The sequence below is a fragment of the Artemia sp. Qi Xiang Cuo genome, chromosome 12 (assembly GCF_049724085.1).
Source record: "Artemia sp. Qi Xiang Cuo chromosome 12, ASM4972408v1, whole genome shotgun sequence".
Taxonomy (NCBI): Eukaryota; Metazoa; Arthropoda; class Branchiopoda; order Anostraca; family Artemiidae; genus Artemia; species Artemia sp. Qi Xiang Cuo.
The window spans coordinates 19,898,968-19,919,009 of NC_142805.1; the positions used below are offsets into that span (position 1 = coordinate 19,898,968).

The 20,042-nt window shown below is 39.3% G+C and overlaps 1 protein-coding gene across 1 annotated transcript in view; it reads left to right on the top strand.

Moving 5' to 3' along the window:
• Positions 1 to 20,042, top strand: part of LOC148945874 (annulin-like) — a 218,068-nt gene that overhangs the window by 74,825 nt on the left and 123,201 nt on the right. Inside the window, exon 6 of the mRNA XM_089097538.1 lies at positions 12,136 to 12,274. Within this exon, the coding sequence (XP_088953664.1) occupies positions 12,136 to 12,274 (139 nt within the window). The remainder of the gene's footprint in view (positions 1 to 12,135; positions 12,275 to 20,042) is intronic.

Below are 20,042 nucleotides of genomic sequence, written 5' to 3' on the forward strand. Positions count from 1 at the left end.
CTAGGTTTCTTAGTCTTTCGTTGGTGTGTGTTGACTGAAACCTATGATTTGGAATATGTAGTTTTCTATTTTTGACTTTTCTGAGCTGGATTTCTTTGTCTTTCATAGTTGTGTGTTGTCTGAAACCTATGATTTGGGATGTGTTGATTGCTAATTTTGACTTTTCTGAACTGGATTTCTTAGCCTTTCATAGGTGTTTGTTGTCTGAAACCTATAGTTTGGGATGACTAGTTTGCCATTTATGACTTTTCTGAGCTAGGTTTCTTAGCCGTTCATTGGTGAGTGTTGTCTGAAACCTATGGTTTGGGATATGTAATTTGCTATTTTTGACCTTTCATAACCGGATTTCTTAGTCTTTCATAGGTGTGAGGTGTCTGAAACCTATGATTTGGGGTGGGTGGGTTGCTATTTTTTGACTTTTCTGAGAAGGATTTCTTAGCCATTCGTATGTGTGTGTTGACTGAAACCTATGATTTGGGATGGTTAATTTGCTATTTTTGACTTTTCTGAGCTAGATTTCTTAGCCTTTCATAGGTGTGTCCTTTCAGAAAATTATGATTTGGGGGGTATAGTTTGCTTTTTGGACTTTTCAGAGCTATGATTCTTAGTCACTCATAGGTGTTTGTTGTCTGAAACTTCGAGTTTGGGATGAGTACTTGGCTATTTCAGACTTTTCTAAGCTAAGGTTTCGTAGTATTTCGTAGGTGAATGTTGTCTGAAACTTATGATTTGGGTTATACAATTTACTTTTTTGGGCTTGTCTGCGGGGGTTTTCTTAGTCTTTCATAGATGTGTCTTGTCTGAAACCTATGATTTTGGGTTGGTGGTTTGCTAATTTTGACTTATCTTAGCTCGATATCCTACCCTTTCATAGTAGTAAGTTGTATGAAACCTATAGTTAGGGATGACTAGTTTGCTATTTTTGACTTTTCTGAGCTAGGTTTCTTAGCCTTTCATAGGTGAGTGTTGTCTGAAACATATGATTTGGGATATGTAAATTACTATTTCGGGCTTTTATAAGCTAGATTTCTTAGTCTTTCGTTGGTGTGTGTTGTCTGAAACTTATGATTTGGGATGGATGGATTGCTACTTTTGCCTTTTCTGAGCTGGATTTCTTAGCCTTTCATAGGTGTTTGTTGTCTGAAACCTATAGTTTGGGATGACTAGTTTGCTATTTTTGACTTTTCTGAGATAGATTTCTTAGCCTTTCATAGGTGTGTCCTTTCAGAAACCTATGATTTGGATTATGTAGTTTGCTATTTTTGACTTTTCTGGGCTGGATTTATTAGCCTTTCATAGGTGTGTGTTGACTGAAACCTATGATTGAGATGAGTGGTTTGATATTTTTGTCTTTTCTGAGCTAGTTTTCTTCACACAAAAACTTACACACACACACACACACACACACAAGAAAACTAACAAACACACACACCAAAAAACAAACACACACAAAAGCATAGACACAAAAAAACAAACACACACACACACACAAAAACTTACACCCACACGCAAAAACTTACACCCACACTCAAAAACTTACATGCACACAAAAACTTACATGTACACAAAAACTTACACACACACTAAAACTTACACACACACACAAAAACTTAAAAACACACACAAAAACTAAAACACACACACGAAAACTTATGCACACACACACACACACACACACAAACAAAAATACAAAAAAAAAAATAACAAATTCAAACTAAAAATTACTTTAACATAAAATATTACATGCACTAAAAAAATAAAAAAATAAAAAACAATTTATAGCAAAATATTACTATTACACACACACACTAAAAATTAAACTAAGAATCGAAAACATACACACACATACACACAAAAACTTAACAACCCACACATGAAAACTTACATACACACACACACGAAAACATACACACACACAAGCCAAAACATACACACACACAAAAACTTTCACACACACACACACACACAAAACTTACACATGCACACGAAAACTTACATGCACACAAAAACTTACATGCACACAAAAACACACACACACACACACACACACACACACACACACACACACACACACACACACACACACACACACACACACACACACACACACACACACACACACACACACACACACACAAAACTTACACACACACACAAAACTTACACACACACAAAACTACACACACACACACACACACAAAAACTTACACATGCACACGAAAACTTACATGCACACAAAAACTTACATGCACACAAAAACTAACACACAAACACACACAAACAAAAAAAAAAAAAGACCAAACACCTCCACCAAAAATCTCACACACACACACACACACGAATAAATAAATATAAACGCAAAAAAAAGCACAAACAAAAAAACTTAAAAACAAACACACACAAAAAAAACTTACACATCAACACAACAAAACTCACACACACACGCACAAAAACTTACAAACACACACACACAAACTACAAACACACAATAAACACACACACACACACACAAACTTACAAACACACACACTAAAAATCACACACACATTCAAAAACTTACACACACAAAAACTAACACACACTCACACACACACACACACAAACACACAAACACAGATACATACAAAAAACATACACACACACAAAAACACACACACACAAACTAACAAAAACACACACAAAAACTAACACACACAAACAAAATATAAGACACACACAAACTTACACATACACACAAAAACTTACACACACACGCAAAAACTTACATGAACACACAAAATTACATTCACAAAAAAAATAACACAAACACCCAAACATACACAAACGCAAACAAAAATACACACACATTCACACAAAAAAACACAAAAACAAATAAAAAATCAAACACAAACACAAATACACACACACACACACACACACACACACGTACACACACACATTACACACACAAAAACTTACACACACACACACATAGAACTTACACACAACACACACACACAAAACTTACACACACAGCACACACAAAAACTTACACACACATACACACAAAAACTTACATTCACACAAAAAATTACACACACAAAAACTTACACACACGAACAAAAAATTACACACACACACACAAAAACTTACACACACACACACGAAAACTAACGCACACACAATAAAACTTACACACACAAACACCAAAAGTAACACACACCCAAAAACTTACAAACTCACCATATCATAGTTACATCGTCATAATTTTTCAAATTTCATTTTGAATTTCTGTCGTGAAATGCAAGATTTGGAATATTTCAGTAGTGGCTTATTGTGCTTTACCTTCTCACAGTTACATTCTCTTGATTTTTCGAAGTTCATTTTGAATTTCTGTCATGAAATGCAAGAGTTGGAAAATTGGGGTCTTAGTCCACCAGCCCGAATGGTGGAAATCCACTAGCTCAGTATTGGGGTCCCAGTCCACCAGCCTGAACGGTGGAAATTCACTAGCTCAGAATTGGGGTCATAGTCCACCAGCCTGAATTTTGTAAATCCACTAGCTCAATTTGGGGGTCTCAGCCCACTAGTCTTAATGATGTAAATTCCCTGTTTAAGTTAGGTTAGGTTAAATTATCATGAGATATCATTACAAGTTATACTAAAGTTTTCCGGCGAGTATGGTTAGGTTAGACTAGATTAAGTTAGGTTAGGTTAAGTTAGGTTAGGTTTGCCCATGTACGCTTCAATTAGGTTAGCTTAGGTTTGGTGAGAGACAGGCAAAAAGTTAGGTGTATGATTAGGTTAGGTTAGGTTGGATTAAATTAGGTTAGGTTTTTCCGGTGAGTATGGTTAGGTTAGACTAGATTAAGTTAGGTTAGGTTAAGTTAGGTTAGGTTAGCCCATATACGCATCACTTAGGTTAGCTTAGGTTTGGTGAGAGACAGGCAAACAGTGAGGGGGATGAGTAGGTTAGGTTAGGTGAGAGTAAATTAGGAGAGGGTAAATTAGGTTAGGCTAGGTTACCCGACGTTCGTGCGCGTACGTAGGCGAACCTAGCCTCACCTAACTTAACCTAACCTAATTTAATCTAACCTACCCGAACCTAATCATACACCTAACTGTTTGCCTGTCTCTCACCAAACCTCAGCTAACCTAAGTGAAGTGTACATTGGGCTAACCTAACCTAACTTAACCTAACCTAACTTAATCTGGTCTAACCTAACCATACTCGCCGGAAAAACATATCCTAATTTAAACCAACCTCACCGAACAACATCATAAACCTAACTTTTGCCTGTCTCTCACCAAACCTAAGCTAACCTAAGTGAAGCGTAAATGGGCTAACCTAACCTAACTTAACCTACCCTAACTTAATCTAGTCTAACCTAACCCTACGCGCCGATAAAGTTTAGGATAAATTATCCTGCTCGCTCATGATAATTTAACATAACCGAACTTAAACAGTGATTTTACATCATTCATACTGGTGGGCTGAGACCCCAAGATTGAGCTAGTGGATTTCCACCATACAGGCTGGTGGACTAAGACCCCAATTCTGAGCTAGTGAATTTCCACTGTTCAGGCTGGTGGACTGTGACCCCAATACTGAGCTAGTGGATTTCCACCATTCGGGCTGGTGGAATAAGACCCCAATTTTCCAACTCTTGCATTTCATGACAGAAATTCAAAATGAACTTTTAAAAATCAAGAGAATGTAACTGTGAGAAGGTAAAGCACAACAAGTCACTACTGAAATATTCCAACTCTTGCATTTCACGACAGAAATTCAAAAGGAAATTTGAAAAATTAAGACAATGTAACTCTGATATGGTAAGTGTGTAAGTTTGTGTGTGTGTGTAAGTTTTGACGTGTGTGTGTGTAAGTTTTCGTGTGTGTAGGTAAGTTTTCGTGTGAGTGTGTGTGAGTTTTTTTGCGTGTGTTTTAGTTTGTTTGAGTTTGTGTTAGTTTGTGTGTGTGTAAGTTTTTGTATTAATGTTAGTTTTTGTGTGCTTGTTATTTTTTGCGTGTGTGTGTAAGTTTTTGTGTGTGTGTGTGTGTAAGTTTTTGTGTGTCTAAGTTTTTGTGTGTGTAAGTTTTGACGTGTGTGTGTGTGTGTGTGTGTGTGCATGTAGTATGTGTGTGTGTTTTTGTTTTTTGTTTTTTTTGTTTTATTTTGTGTTTTTGTTTTTTTTATTTTTGGTGTGTTTGTGTGTATTTTTTTGTGTGTGTGTGTAAGTTTTTTTGCGTGTGTTTAATTTTTTGTGTGTGTGTGTAAGTTTTTGTGTGCTTGTAAGTTTTTGTGTGCATGTAAGTTTTTGCGTGTGGGTTTAAGTTTGTGTGTGTGTGTGTTAGTTTTTGTGTGTCTAAGATTGTGTGTGTGGGTGTCATTTTTTGTGTTTGTGTGTGTAAGTTTTTGTGTGTGTGTGTGTGTGTGTGTAAGTTTTTGTGTGTGTGTGTGTGTGTGTTTGTGTCTGGGTGTGTGTGTCTGTGTGTGTATTTTTGTGTGTGTGTTAGTTTTTGCGTGTGTGTGTATGTGTTCGTGTGTGTGTGTTTTAGTTTGTTTGTGCGTGTGTGTGTTTGTGTGTGTGTTTGTGTGTGTGTGTTTTTAATATTGCGTGCGTGTGTGTGTGAGTTTTTTTTTTTTCATTGTTTTAGTTTTTTTTTTGTGTGTGTGTGTGTGTTAGTTTTTGTGTGTGTGCAAGTTTTGGAGTGTGTATGTATGTTTTCGTGTGTGTGTGTGTGTGTGAGTTTTGTGTGTGTGTGTGTGTGTGTGTGTGTGTGTGTGTGTGTGTAAGTTTTTGTGTGCATGTAAGTTTTTGTGTGCATGTAAGTTTTCATGTGCATGTGTAAGTTTTTGTGTGTGTGTGTGTGTGTGTGTGTTTTGTGTGTGTGTGTGAGTTTTCGTGTGTGTGCGTGTGAGTTTTGTGTGTGTGTGTGTGTTTGTGTGTTTGTGTGTGTGTGTTTGTGTGTGTGTGTGTGTGTGTGTGTGTGTGTTTGTGTTTGTGTGTGTGGGTGTGTGTGTGTGTGTGTGTGTGTGTTTGTGTGTGTGTGTGTAAGTTTTTGTGTGCTTGTAAGTTTTTGTGTGCATGTTAGTTTTCTTGTGCATGTGTAAGTTTTGTGTGTGTGTGTGTGTGTGTAAGTTTTTGTGTGCGTGTAAGTTTTGGCATGTGTGTGTGTAAGTTTTAGTGTGTGTGTGTGTGTAAGTTTTCATGTGTGGGTGTGTAAGTTTTTATGTGTATGTGTGTGTAAGATTTCGTGTGTGTGTAAGTTTTAGTGTGTGTGTGTAAGTTTTTGTGTGGGAGTGTTAGATTGTGTGTGTGTGTAAGTTTTTGTGTGAATGTAAGATGTTATGTGCTTGTAAGTTTTCGTGTGGATGTGTAAGTTTTTTGTGTGTTTGTGTTTGTGTGTTTTTGTGTATGTGTGTGCATAATTTTTCGTGTGTGAGTGTTTGTTCTTGTGTGTGTTTCTAAGTTTTTTTGTGTGTGTGTAAGTTTTAGTGTGTGTGTAAGTTTTTGTGTACATGTAAGTTTTTGTGTGAATTTAAGTTTTTGCGTGTGTGTGTAAGTTTTTGCGTGTCGGTGTAATTTTTTGTGTTTGTGTGTGTGTTAGTTTGTGGATGTCTAAGCTTTTGTGTGTGTAAGTTTTGAAGTGTGTGTGTGTGTAAGTTTTCGTTGTGTGTGTGTGTGTGTGTGTGTGTAAGTTTTTGTGTGAAGAAAACTAGCTCAGAAAAGACAAAAATAGCAAACCACTCATCTCAATCATAGGTTTCAGTCAACACACACCTATGAAAGGCTAATAAATCCAGACCAGAAAAGTCAAAAATAGCAAACTACATAATCCAAATCATAGGTTTCTGAAAGGACACACCTATGAAAGGCTAAGAAATCTAGCTCAGAAAATTCAAAAATAGCAAACTAGTCATACAAAAATATAGGTTTCAGACAACATACACCTATGAAAGGCTAAGAAATCCAGCTCAGAAAAGTCAAAAGTAGCAATCCATCCATCCCAAATCATAGGTTTCAGACAACACACACCAACGAAAGACTAAGAAATCTAGCTTATAAAAGCCCGAAATAGTAATTTACATATCCCAACTCATATTTTTCAGACACCATTCACCTATGAAAGGATAATAAAAATATATCATAAAACTCAAATATAGATCACTATTCATCCAAATCTATAGTTTTCTTACAACAAACCCCTATGAAAGGCTAAGAAATCCAGCTAAGAAAAGTCAAAAGTAGCAATCCACCCATCCCAAATCATAGGTTTCAGACAACACACACCTATGAAAGACTAAGAAATCCAACTCAGAAAAGCCCGAAAAAGTAATTTACATATCCCAAATCATAAGTTTCAGACAGCATTCACCTACGAAATACTAAGAAACCTTAGCTTAGAAAAGTCTGAAATAGCCAAGTACTCATCCCAAACTCGAAGTTTCAGACAACAAACACCTATGAGTGACTATGAATCCTAGCTCTGAAAAGTCCAAAAAGCAAACTATATCTCCCAAATCATAATTTTCTGAAAGGACACACCTATTAAAGGCTAAGAAATCTAGCTCAGAAAAGTCAAAAATAGCAAATTAACAATCCCAAATCATAGGTTTCAGTCAACACACACCTACGAATGGCTAAGAAATCCTGCTCAGAAAAGTCAAAAAATAGCAACCCACTCACCCCAAATCATAGGTTTCAGACACCACACACCTATGAAAGACTAAGAAATCCGGTTAAGAAAGGTCAAAAATAGCAAATTACATATCCCAAATCATAGGTTTCAGACAACACTCACCTATGAACGGCTAAGAAACCTAGTTCAGAAAAGTCAAAAATAGCAAACTAGTCATCCCAAACTATAGGTTTCAGACAACAAACACCTATGAAAGGCTAAGAAATCCAGCTCAGAAAAGTCAAAAGTAGCAATCAACCCATCCCAAATCATAGGTTTCAGACAACACACACCTATGAAAGACAAAGAAATCCAGCTCAGAAAAGTCAAAAATAGCAAACTACATATACCAAATCATAGGTTTCAGTCAACACACACCAACGAAAGACTAAGAAACCTAGCTCAGAAAAGTCAAAATAGCAAACTACTCATCCCAAACTATTGGTTTCAGACAACATTCACATACGAAATACTAGAAAAACTTAGCTCAGAAAAGCCTGAAATATAAAACTAAACATCCCAAATCATAATGTTCTGACAATACAGATCTATGAAAGGCTAAGAACACGATCTATGAACAGTCGAAACTATCAAATGACACATACCAAATCCTCTGTTTCAGACACAACAAGCCTAAGAAATACTAAGAAATCAAACTCTGAAAACACCAAACTAGAAATTTACGTATCCCCCACTATAGTTTTCAGACAGAAATCATCTACGAAATACTAAGAAACCTTAGCTCAGAAAAGTCTGAAATAGCCAACTACTCATCCCAAACTCGAAGTTTCAGACAACAAACACCTATGAGTGACTAAGAATCCTAGCTCTGAAAAGTCCAAAAAGCAAACTACACCCCCCCAAATCATAGGCTTCAGTCAACACACACCTACGAATGGCTAAGAAATCCAGCTCAGAAATGTCAAAAATAGAAAATTAACCATCCCAAATCATAGGTTTCAGTCAACACACACCTACGAATGGCTAAGAAACCCAGCTCAGAAATGTCAGAAAATAGCAACCCACACATCCCAAATCATAGGTTTCAGACACCACACACCTACGAAAGACTAAGAAATCCGGTTATGAAAAGTCGGAAATAGCAAATTACATATCCCAAGTCATAGGTTTCAGACAACACTCACCTATGAACAGCTACGAAACCTAGCTCAGAAAAGTCAAAAGTAGGAAACTAGTCATCCCAAACTATAGCTTTCAGACAACAAACACCTATGAAAGGCTAAGAAATCCAGCTCAGAAAAGTCAAAATTAGCAATCCACCCATCCCAAATCATAGGTTTCAGACAACACACACCTATGAAAGACTAAGAAATCCAGCTCAGAAAAGTAAAAAATAGCAAAATACATATCCCAAATCATCGGTTTCAGTCAACATACACCAACGAAAGACTAAGAAAACTAGCTCAGAAAAGTCAAAAATAGCAAACTACACATCCCAAACGATTGGTTGCAGACAACATTCACATAGGAAATACTATGAAACCTTAGCTCAGAAAAGCCTGAAGTAGCAAACTACACATCCCAAATCATAGGTTTCAGACGACACACATCAACGAAAGACGGGTGCACGGGGGGGGGGGGCACAGGGGGGGCCGTTGGGGGGCCGGAGGGACATTTGGGGACCGGTAGGCCTTTGGGGCCCAGGGCGGGCCGTTGGGGGTCCGGAAGGACATTTGGGGGCCGGGGCCGGGCCTTTGGGGGCCGTGGGTCCTTTGGGAGCTCGATGGGCCTTTGGGGGGCCCGGGGGTGTCCTTTGGGGGTCGGGGTGGGCCTGGGGGGGCGCCGGTGGCCCTTTGGGAGCTTGGGGGGCCTTTGTGGGACAGGGAGGGCGTTTGGGTGCCTGGGGGACATTTGGGGCCCGGTGGAGGGCCTTTGGGACCCGGTGGTCCTTTGGGAGCTCGATGGGCCTTTGGGGGGGCCTGGGGATGTCCTTTGAGGGTCTGAGGAGGGCGTTTGGGGGCTGGGGCTATATGGGACCTTGGGAGACCATTGGGGCCGGTGTAGGGCCTTTGGGACCCCGTTGGTCCTTTGGGAGCTCGATGGTCCTTTGGGGAGCCCGGGGATGGCTGTTGGGGGTATGGGTGGGTCTGTGGGGGCACCGGTGGATCTGTGGGAGCCCGGGGGACCAGGGCGGACTGGGGGGCGGGCTTCTGTGGTCTGGGGGGCCCTTTGGGGGTCCGGGGGCCCTTCGAGGACCAGAGGAGGGCCTTTGAGGGTCTGAGAAGGGCGTTTCGGGGGGCTGGGGCTCTTTGGGGGCTTGGGGGACCTTTGAGTACCGGGGGGCTTCCTTCGGGGTTGGGGTGGGGGATTGGAACCCTTTGGGGTTGGGGTAGGGGACCTCACAACACTGTTCAAATGGAACTTGTGTATTATAATGACCACAGAGTTTCACCCTCAAATTCTCTTCTAAAACCTTTCTTAAAATCTTCTTTCAAATGGCTCAAACTGTTTCGCCAAAATAATCCCATAAAATGGATAAAACGGTTTCACCCAAAAAATCCATAAACGTAATTTCAGCGTGTTCCTTTTGTTTGGCATCTCTGCGCTAACGCATTTCAAATTTCTAGGAAACCCTGTCCTACGTTAATCTCTTCATCTCATAAATTTTCCTAGCTAAACTATTAGGGTTTCGTTAGAATATCAATTTATCTCTCCGACTTAAAGCTCCGTGAAGCCGTATTTAAAAATAGAATTTCTATCTCTTTAGACTCCCGCATAATTCCAAGATAACATGTGATGTCAATTATGATTCCTGACACTAAAGATCAATGAAACCCTATTTAAAAATAGAATATTAATTTTTCTCTCTGTCCTAAAGAATGTTTATCCCTCAGACCTAAGATTAAAGAAGCCTTAATGTTTCTTAATTCTCCCCTTCGTGAATCAATAATTTCCCCTAGCGATTATGTAAATCAAGTTCACAGGTGCTATTTCTCAGGTTAAGCTAACCAAACAACAATGAAGCCATGTTTGTTTCTTAATTCCCCCTTCTTCAGACCTAAGATTAAAGAAGCCTTAATGTTTCCTAATTCTCCCCTTCGTGAATCAATAATTTCCCCTAGCGATTATGTAAATCAAGTTCACAGGTGCTATGCTCGTGAATAAATTATGTCCCCCATCGATTATGTAAATCAAGTTCTCAGGGCAGGCTAGCCGAGAAAAACATCAAATAAATCGACCTTGGAAAAAGAGGTCATTGAGCGATTACGTAATCTTTCCCACTAGGGACTCTATGATCATATTGTTTCATAAGTCCCCACGCTCGTGAATCAATAATTCCCCAATCGATTATGTAAATCACCTTCATGTCATTCGCACGTGGCCCAACAACAACAACAGATCGATTGACCTTGACACACCCACAGTAGACTCGATCGATAATCCTTGAATAAATTATGTCCCGTCAGCCCCAAGCTCGTGACTCAATAAGTCCCCCATCGATTATGTAAATCACCCCTCGTGTCATTCGCACGTGGCCAAACAACAACAGATCGATTGACCTTGACACACCCACATTAGACTCGATCGATAATCCTTGAATAAATTATGTCCCGTCAGCATTAAACTAAATTGTAGATGGCAGCAGGGGTGGGTGACCGGGTCAATAGGGTCACTTCTACTGTGGGGGAATGTATCTCAACTAACCCGAGACTTTGGGCGCTGACACTATTGCCAGTTTCTTGCACTAAAGTTTCTTCATTTTTCTTCCGCATTTTCACCGAAAAAAAATCCAAAGTTTGTTGTCGCTTTTTACTCATAGTTAAACGAGTAGTAGACAATGACATCACTCAGACACGGCAAGAGAAGAACTGAAGAAACACGTAGAAAAACACATAGAAAATAACTCCCAAAATCCACGGTGAAACTACCCCCCTTAGAAACCCCATAAACCAATCACTTACATTTCCTGTTCACGACAGTCCCATACACTCCACTAGGACTAGTCATCCCATAAACTATTCAACAACGTCAAGAATCTGCTGACCAAAACCCCTTGAAACCCTAGAACACATTTCCTTTCCCAGCTACTTAAAAAGGCAATATACAAAATTCATAGTTTACAACGAATTCTTCACAAGAATAATAACGAAACGGGTACTGACCACATGAAGCTTAGTTTTGAATGAACCCTACTCGGAAATAAAATAGTGTAGACGCGCTCGCTCTTAGACATTTCAAAACAAGATTATATAATGAGGGCACCAGTTTGTTGATCATATTTATTGGACCAGTTGCTGGTTTAATATAGCACATAGCTAAAATAGAAAATAGCTGTGAGATATAAATAAGAAGGTAATTTTCAAAGTCTAGGGGGGGGGCATGGCCCCCCTGCCCCCCCCCCTAATTGGCGCCCCTGATTAAACCTTTGCTGAAATTACTGAAACTCAGTCAGATTCACTTGCTATTGCTATTGTTCTGTTACCACTCTTCTAAAGATTTAGCTTTTTTCAGTTTGTCGATCTCTTGGTATTCCGTGCCGGCCTGTTACCAACTATGAATCGGCTCATGACTCCCACGGAAGTTTAACAGTAGATGTGATTGTAGATGATAATGGCTACCCCGTAGCAGAAAAGATATTTGACACAGTTTGGTAAGAATTTTCCATGTAGCTTATAAACAAGGGGGTTTGGTGCAGGAGCTTGCGCAGGTTTTCTGTAGATGAATAAGAAATTCGAACAAGCCAACAGCATTCGGTCAATATAGAACAGCTTTTACAAAATGTGGCTGAAATTTCTAAATTATTAGTGCGGTCCATTTTAGTGCTAAATTAAATATTTTTTTTTCAACTGAAGGTAAGGAGTAACATTAAAACTAAAAACGAATTGAAATTATTCCGTATATGAAGGGATTGTCCCCTTCCTCCTTACCTCGCTCTTCACACTAAAGTTTTTAGAACTTTTAAAAAAGGCTTCCTATTCTAATTAAACGCCCCTTGTATTTCAGGATTTGTTCTTAAAAAATTAGACAAACTGTCAAACTTAAGCGTAAAGAGCAAGGTATTGATGAGGAAGCAATCCGCTCATATATGGAATAATTCAGGCTCGTTTTCAGTTTTAAAGTGGCCCCTTACTTTCAGTTAAAAAGATTTTTTATTTAATTTCTGATCGTTTTTTAAATAACGCCGGTAAACCTGGCTTACCCTCCATGAAAAATTCCTTCCTCTGATGGGAAATCCTCTGTGGAAAATTCATACAAAGTAAAATACACCCTCCACTGTAAAATTTCTTCCACATAACTCCAACCTCTCTGAAAATTCCACCTCCCCCCTCCGTAAAAACTCTTACAGAAGATTCAGTCTAAAAAATTCTCCTTAGCATACTTTCATTTTAAAAGACTTTAGGTTCTAATAGTTTTTCTGATCACTTTGGAGATCCCCCCCTTCCACGAAAATCGTTTCCTGGAAAACCAAACAAGATGAAAATTTTCCTCGGACAATTACCCCGAAACATCTGGGGTAATTCATCTGGGTAATCTGGGGTAATCACATGCAAAATTGAGTAGACAAAGGACAGTAATTAGAATAAAAGTAATTTCATATAGGAATACTTTCAAATCCCCCCCCCCCCCAGTGTAAAATTTTCCCTGAAAAGTTCACCCCAAAAAATTTCCCTCCACACGGGAAATTGTCCCCATGGAAACCCATCCGAAGCACAAAATACCCCCCCCCCCCCCGAACAATTTCTGTATGCTTCACGATAGCTAATTCTATACGACAACATGGGAAATTTTAATAACTTAAAGACCTATCCCCAGGAACTGGAGAGGTCATGTTATCTCCAAATGGTATAGTTTTAGGACTTCTCAACTATGTTGAACAAAAGGGCTATCTGAAAATTTTGATCGGACAATTTTGAGGAAAAGGGGCGTGGGAGGTGGACTAGTTACCCTCTACTCTTTTTGGTCACTTAAAAGAGGCATTAGAACTTTTAATTTCAGATCAAATGAGCCTTCTCCCGATGTTCTAGGACCACTGGTTCGATACAATTACCCCTGGGCAAAAAACATCCAGCAAATAAACACGCATCCGTGATCTTTCTTCTGACAAAAAAAAAAAAAATCCCACATTTTTGCATATAGGAGCTTGAAACCTCTGCAATAGGGTTCTTTGATGCGCTGAATCTGATTGTGTGATTTTAATTAAGATTCTTTGATTTTTAGGGGATGTTTCCCCTTTTTTCCAAAAATCAGGCAAATTTTCTCAGGCTCGTAGCCTTTTATTGGTATCACTAGGCTTCATGTATCTTATATATTTGGAATCAGCATAATAAGCAGATTTTTTTAACATATTTACTGATACCCTAATTCCGTTTCTTAGAGTTTTGGTTGCCATTGAGTCGTGTCACTACTTACTTACTGTTCGTTACTACGAACTGTTTGATATCCTGTAGCTATTACGTTTGATAAAAAAAAACGAAAAAAGGATAAGAGAATATATAAATAATTAAGAAACCGATAAATTAGGATGTTGAATACATCTTAGAAAGTAATTACCTCAAACTGTTACAAACCCTAAAGTACAGTAGACAGAATATACCAGTAAGCTTATCGCAGATCATTTCTGGTCTTTCATTCTCGGTGCGAACAAAAAGCTCCTCCCACTTATTTCTGCATTAGCGAGGATGCTGGTTAGTCTGTTTCCGATTGTTTCAATGCACTTTGATGGAAACAATCGGAAACAGACTAACCTGTATTCCCGCTAATCTGACTTCGCCTATGTTTATATCTGCAAAAACGTTCTCCGGAGCACTCGCACCCCGGTCCGGGTTTTTATAATGGGTGAGATAGAGAATGATCATACTCGTATATTCTGTCTACTGTGCCCTAAAGTCACTAATCCAAATGTTGCCGTCACAAGCCGTCAAAACTGAATGCATGTCTGTCTGTGTGTCCTGTAGCTTATGCATTATTCATTTGATCGCCAAGAAGCTGTAAGTTGTTTAGCACACTCTTTCTAAGGTTTAGTATAGAGTTTGTATCACCCGCCCCCCCCCCCCCCCACGAATGCCCTCTTAATCTTTCGATTTTTTTATTTCGTTGACTAGAATTGGATATTTCAAAAATGTCTGAAATAGATGGCATTAAGATGATAAACCGAAAGTTTTGAATCACCTAAACTTTTTGAACAGATTCACTTTTGCAAAGGGTATAGGTGTAAAAATCCTCCCCCTATGCCCTATGAACCCCTGAAACACTCTTCGTGCTTACTGAACTTAGACAAACCTGAGCACGAATGCTTGGATTACATGGCATTAAGGTGGTAAAACGGAAGTAAAAAATTTTATCCTTATTTTTTAAACCATTTAAGTTATAGATACCCTGGTTATTAATGCACTGGGAGAATTCTCTGCAAGGGAATTTCCAGTTAGATTTTCTGTGGTGCGCAGGGAAAAAAGACTCCTGAAAACAAATGCTAGTAAATGATGGCGTTGAGGTTGTAAAATAGAAGGTGATAATCCTAACCTAGATTTTTCACATAATTTAAATTTAAACATACAATAGGTATTAGTACGCGGCAGAGGCGCTAATTAGGGAGGGGGAAGGGGAGACATGCCCCCCCCCCTGGACTTTGAAGATTACCTTTCATTTATATTTCACAGCCATTTTCTATTTTAGTTATGTGCTATATTAAAGCAACGAAACTGTCTAACTGTTCGTTTTTATTAGTCAACCCTATGCATTGTTTTGCACAGCTATTAAATAGCACTTTTTGAAGTTACTTTTTGATGACCTTATTTTGAAATATCCTGTCTTTCCCACTTTTGTGCCACCCTAATTCTACCATTAGGAAACAATCTTGTTTTGAAATGTCTAAGAGCGTGTCTACGCTATTTTATTACCCAATCCTCGACCGGAAATGTGATTTCTGAGTAGGGTTCATTCAAAACTAAACTTCAGCTGGTCAGTATTTCCTTATTGTATCTTGTGAAGAGTTTGTACTCAAACTAAAATTAAAAAGCGACTAGAAACGTTGGATTTTTTTTTTTCGGTAAAAATGCACAAGAAAAATGAAGAAACTAGCAGTAGTGTCAGCGCTCAAAGCGTCAGGTTAGTGGAGATAAATTACCCACCTGTGACAGTCCTTCGGAAACAAGCGGAACAACAACTGGCTCAGGTCAAAATGAAAGTTCGGTGTGCATTCCTGAACCCCTTGCGGGCCCCAGTAGCAATAGCAGTCAAGAACCTCGCTCGGATATCTCAACGAGACGTCACGACAAAGCAGCTCAACCTATTCTTGAGAGACATCCGCTTTCCACTTCTAACGGAAGAAAATTCAGTGCAAATTACAGTAAGACTTATGAATGAATTGAATACCGAAATATCTTGAATTCTGTGTTTTGTTTTGCTTGCCACAATTTTTCTATGGGGACTCTAAGAGCTGGAGAAACTGCTGGAAAAAAAGCTTTCATTGATTCGGGATTTTACAAGTGGAAAGACAGTTCTGCTCTATTAAAGCAACACGATGGTTCTGAAAGACACAGGCATTGTATATCAGCATGGACGGAATTTAAGAAAAATAGTACTATACTTCGAGATCTATATCAAATGCCAGAATTCAATCTAGATCTCAAACGGTTCAGGGAAATAGAGATCACGTGAAGTACATTTTTCGCGCTATTTGCTTTCTTGGTCGCCAAGGTCTTGCTTTAAGGAGTCATGACGAATTAGAAACAACTGCAAACCGGGGTAATTTGGTTGAATTGATGGATGAAATGTCTAAAGACAAAGAAGAGCTGAATGCCAAGTTAAAGCGCCAATATGGTCTTTATTGCAGTCATCAGTACCAAAATGACGCAGTTACACTGATAGGAAATGCTTTGCGCCAAGACATTATTTCAGAAGTAAAATCAGCTAATTACTTTGCTATTCTTTTCGACGAGACAAAATATATGTCTAGAAAAGCGATCCTACTCAGGTACATATCAAATGGAGAAGTAGTGGAGCGACCAATCGGCTGCTATCACATGCACAAATTAGACGCCGAGAGCTTATCCACCTCGATTTGTGAAACTATAGAAAAGTATGATTTAGATTTGATGAGGTGTATTGCCCAATGTAATGACGGCGCATCCGTAATGAGTGGGAAATTTAACGAAGTTCAAGCAAAGTTAGGGAGAAGGGACCTCATGCAGTTTGTGTACGCTGCCATGTCCACAGATTAAACTTGGTTTTGACTGACTGCCTAAAAAATATCAGCGAACTTTCATATTTTTTTTTTTTTGTGGTGCAAAGACTTTCCGCATTTATATCATGCAGCAGTACTTGACACGAGCTATTTATAGAATCCCAGCGTATTAGCGGGCACAAAGTCTTGGAGCTTCAGAGGATCGTCCAGACTTGCTAGTTTTACGCAGTCCGCTTTATTTCGAGGGTGAAGGCAAGATTTGATTGCATTGTTGCGGTGCTTGGCAGAGTCTCTGACAGTTTCGCCGGCGAGGCAGCGTGTGAGGCAAAAGGACTACAGGACAAAATCAACTCAAATCCTTCCTTTTTAGACTGCACCAACGTCCGACAAATAAGATAATATAATCATAAACTAGGTCAAAGTTTGATTTAAAAGTCAAGTATTAATAGATATTTTTCTTTTTTACAATTTTTTAATTTGTATTCTTTTTTTTCTCGCTCTTTCACCAGTTTTGTTGTGTCAACTGTGCACTGTTTTTGTTTAGCCTTTTTTCTCCCGTTTGCTTTGCCTTGCTACGTTTTCTTTTCTATTTTTTTAACATGTGGATAAATTAATTAAAAGAAAAACTATACGATATAGTGACTAAGTTCAATATTTACAAAATAATTGTTTTACGATTCACAACCTGTAATTATGAACTGCGATATGAAAAATCAACTGAATGAAGATTAAATATTGTATAACTGTGATTTTGTATCGACATTAGCTAATGTTTTCAGTAATATTTCAGCAACCTTATTGTATCCTATTTTAAAAGAGGGGTCTTGTTGTATTAGAAGATTGAAATAGCTGCAGATCAAGACAAAACTAGAAGCCACTGTGTCTAAGTCTGATACACACCAGTAGAATGGCCCCTATTGACACGATCCCTCACCCCTGCTGCCATCTACAATTTAGTTTAATGCTGACGGGACATAATTTATTCAAGGATTATCGATCTGTTGTTGTTTGGCCACGTGTAATAACATGAGGGGTGATTTACATAATCGGCGGGGAAATTATTGATTCACGAAGGGGGAATTATGAAACATTATGGCTTCTTTAATCTTAGGTCTGAGGGATAAACGTTCTTTAGGTCAGAGAGAAAAATTAATATTCTATTTTTAAATAGGGCTTCATTGATCTTTAGTGTCAGGGATTATAAATAACATCACTTGTTATCTTGGAATTATGCGGGAGTCTAAAGAGATAGAAATTCTATTTTTAAATACGGCTTCTTTGATTTACATAATCGGCGGGGAAATTATTGATTCACGAAGGGGGAATTAAGAAACATTATGGCTTCTTTAATCTTAGGTCTGAGAGATAAACGTTCTTTAGGTCAGAGAGAAAAATTAATATTCTATTTTTAAATAGGGCTTCATTGATCGTTAGTGTCAGGAATTATAAATGACATCACTTGTTATCTTGGAATTATGTGGGAGTCTAAAGAGATAGAAATTCTATTTTTAAATACGGCTTCACGGAGCTTTAAGTCGGAGAGATAAATTGATATTCTAACGAAACCTTAATAGTTTAGCTAGGAAAATTTATGAGATGAAGAGATTAACGTAGGAAAGGGTTTCCTAGAAATTTGAAATGTGAAAGCACAGATATGCCAAAAAACAAAAGGAACACACAGAAATTACTTTTAGGGGATTATTTGGGCGAAACGGTTTTAGACAGCTTATGGAATTATTTCGGCGAAACCGTTAGAGACGATGATTTAAAAGAAGATTTTAAAGAAGGTTTTAGAAGAGGTTTTGAGGGTGGTCGTTATAATACACAAGTTCCATTTGAACAGTGTTGTGAGGTCCCCTACCCCAAGCTCCCAAAGGGCCACCGGCGCCCCCAAAGCCCCACCCCAGACCCCCAAAGGCCTTCCCCGGGCCCCCTAAAGGCCCATCGAGCTCCCAAAAGACCAACAGGGTCCCAACGGCCCTCCACCGGTTCCCAACTGTCCCCCAGGCTCCCACCTGGCTCCACCGCCCTGCCAAGGTCCACCTCCGGTCCCCCACGGTCCCCCCGGCTCCCAAAGGACTAAACGGTCCTCAAGTGCACCCCCGACCCCCAAAGGACCACCCTGTGCCCCAAAGGCCCCACCCGGTCCCCAAAGGTCCCCCTGGGCCAGAGAAGCGCCGCCGGGATCCGCCGTGGGCCAGGAAAGCGCCGCAGGATGTGCCGCAGGGATGCGCAGCGGGTCAGGAAAGCGCCGCAGGATGTGCCGCAGGGGATGCTTCGCGGGTCAGGAAAGCGCCGCGGGCGATGCGCCGCAGGGATGCACCGCAGGAAAGCGCCGCAGGATGCGCCGCAGGGATGCACCGCAAAAAAAGTAAACTAAAAAGTAAAAAATTCGAAATGTTATCCCCCAAACGCCCTCCTCAGACCCCCAAAGGCCCTCCCCTGGTCGTCAAAGGTCCCCCGGGCTCCCAACGGGGCAACCGGCCCACCAAGGGTCCCCCAAACACCCTCCCTGGGCCCCCCAAAGAGTCCCCTCTCCATTTTTTTTAAATACTTTTTTATTGGTTTTTTATATCTTTTATGAAAAAGTTACATTAATAATGTCATTAATAAACCCATTTTCCAACCTCAAAGAGTCCCCTCCCCAATTCTTAAATACTTTCTTTAATTTTTTAAAATGGTATTTTTTTAACTTTTTTACGTATCCTAAAATGACATGAATTATGCTTACGACTCTACCAATCCTTCTCTGCGCTTGTTCATAGACACGCCGTGGCTCTACCACTGGTACTCTATGACAGGTTATCGACACTACCTAGTTTATTTTATGCATTAAATCAGTATTTTTACGCAGTGGAAGGATAAACACACATTTAATATCTGTAAAACAGGGAGTATGAATTATTCGACGATAGTATATGAACATGAAAAAATCAGCGTCGTATTGAATACTGACAAGGAGAAATACCTGAGCTATGAAACGAGTGCAAACGGTAACACTATTGGAAATGTATGCATGCGTTGTCATGACAGCGAGAAGTTAGATTTCTTTGGAGTACCCAAGAATTTCAATCGTGTAAACGGTGGATATGCAAGAGTATCATTACCAGAGAAATTAGTGCTCAAAGAGAATGCAAACTTAAAAATAATTGTCGATGCTCGGGGACAACTCTTTACTAGAGTTTCTGGTAACACATTACCTGTTGATAAATCCTATCGTCATCTTTCCGGTATT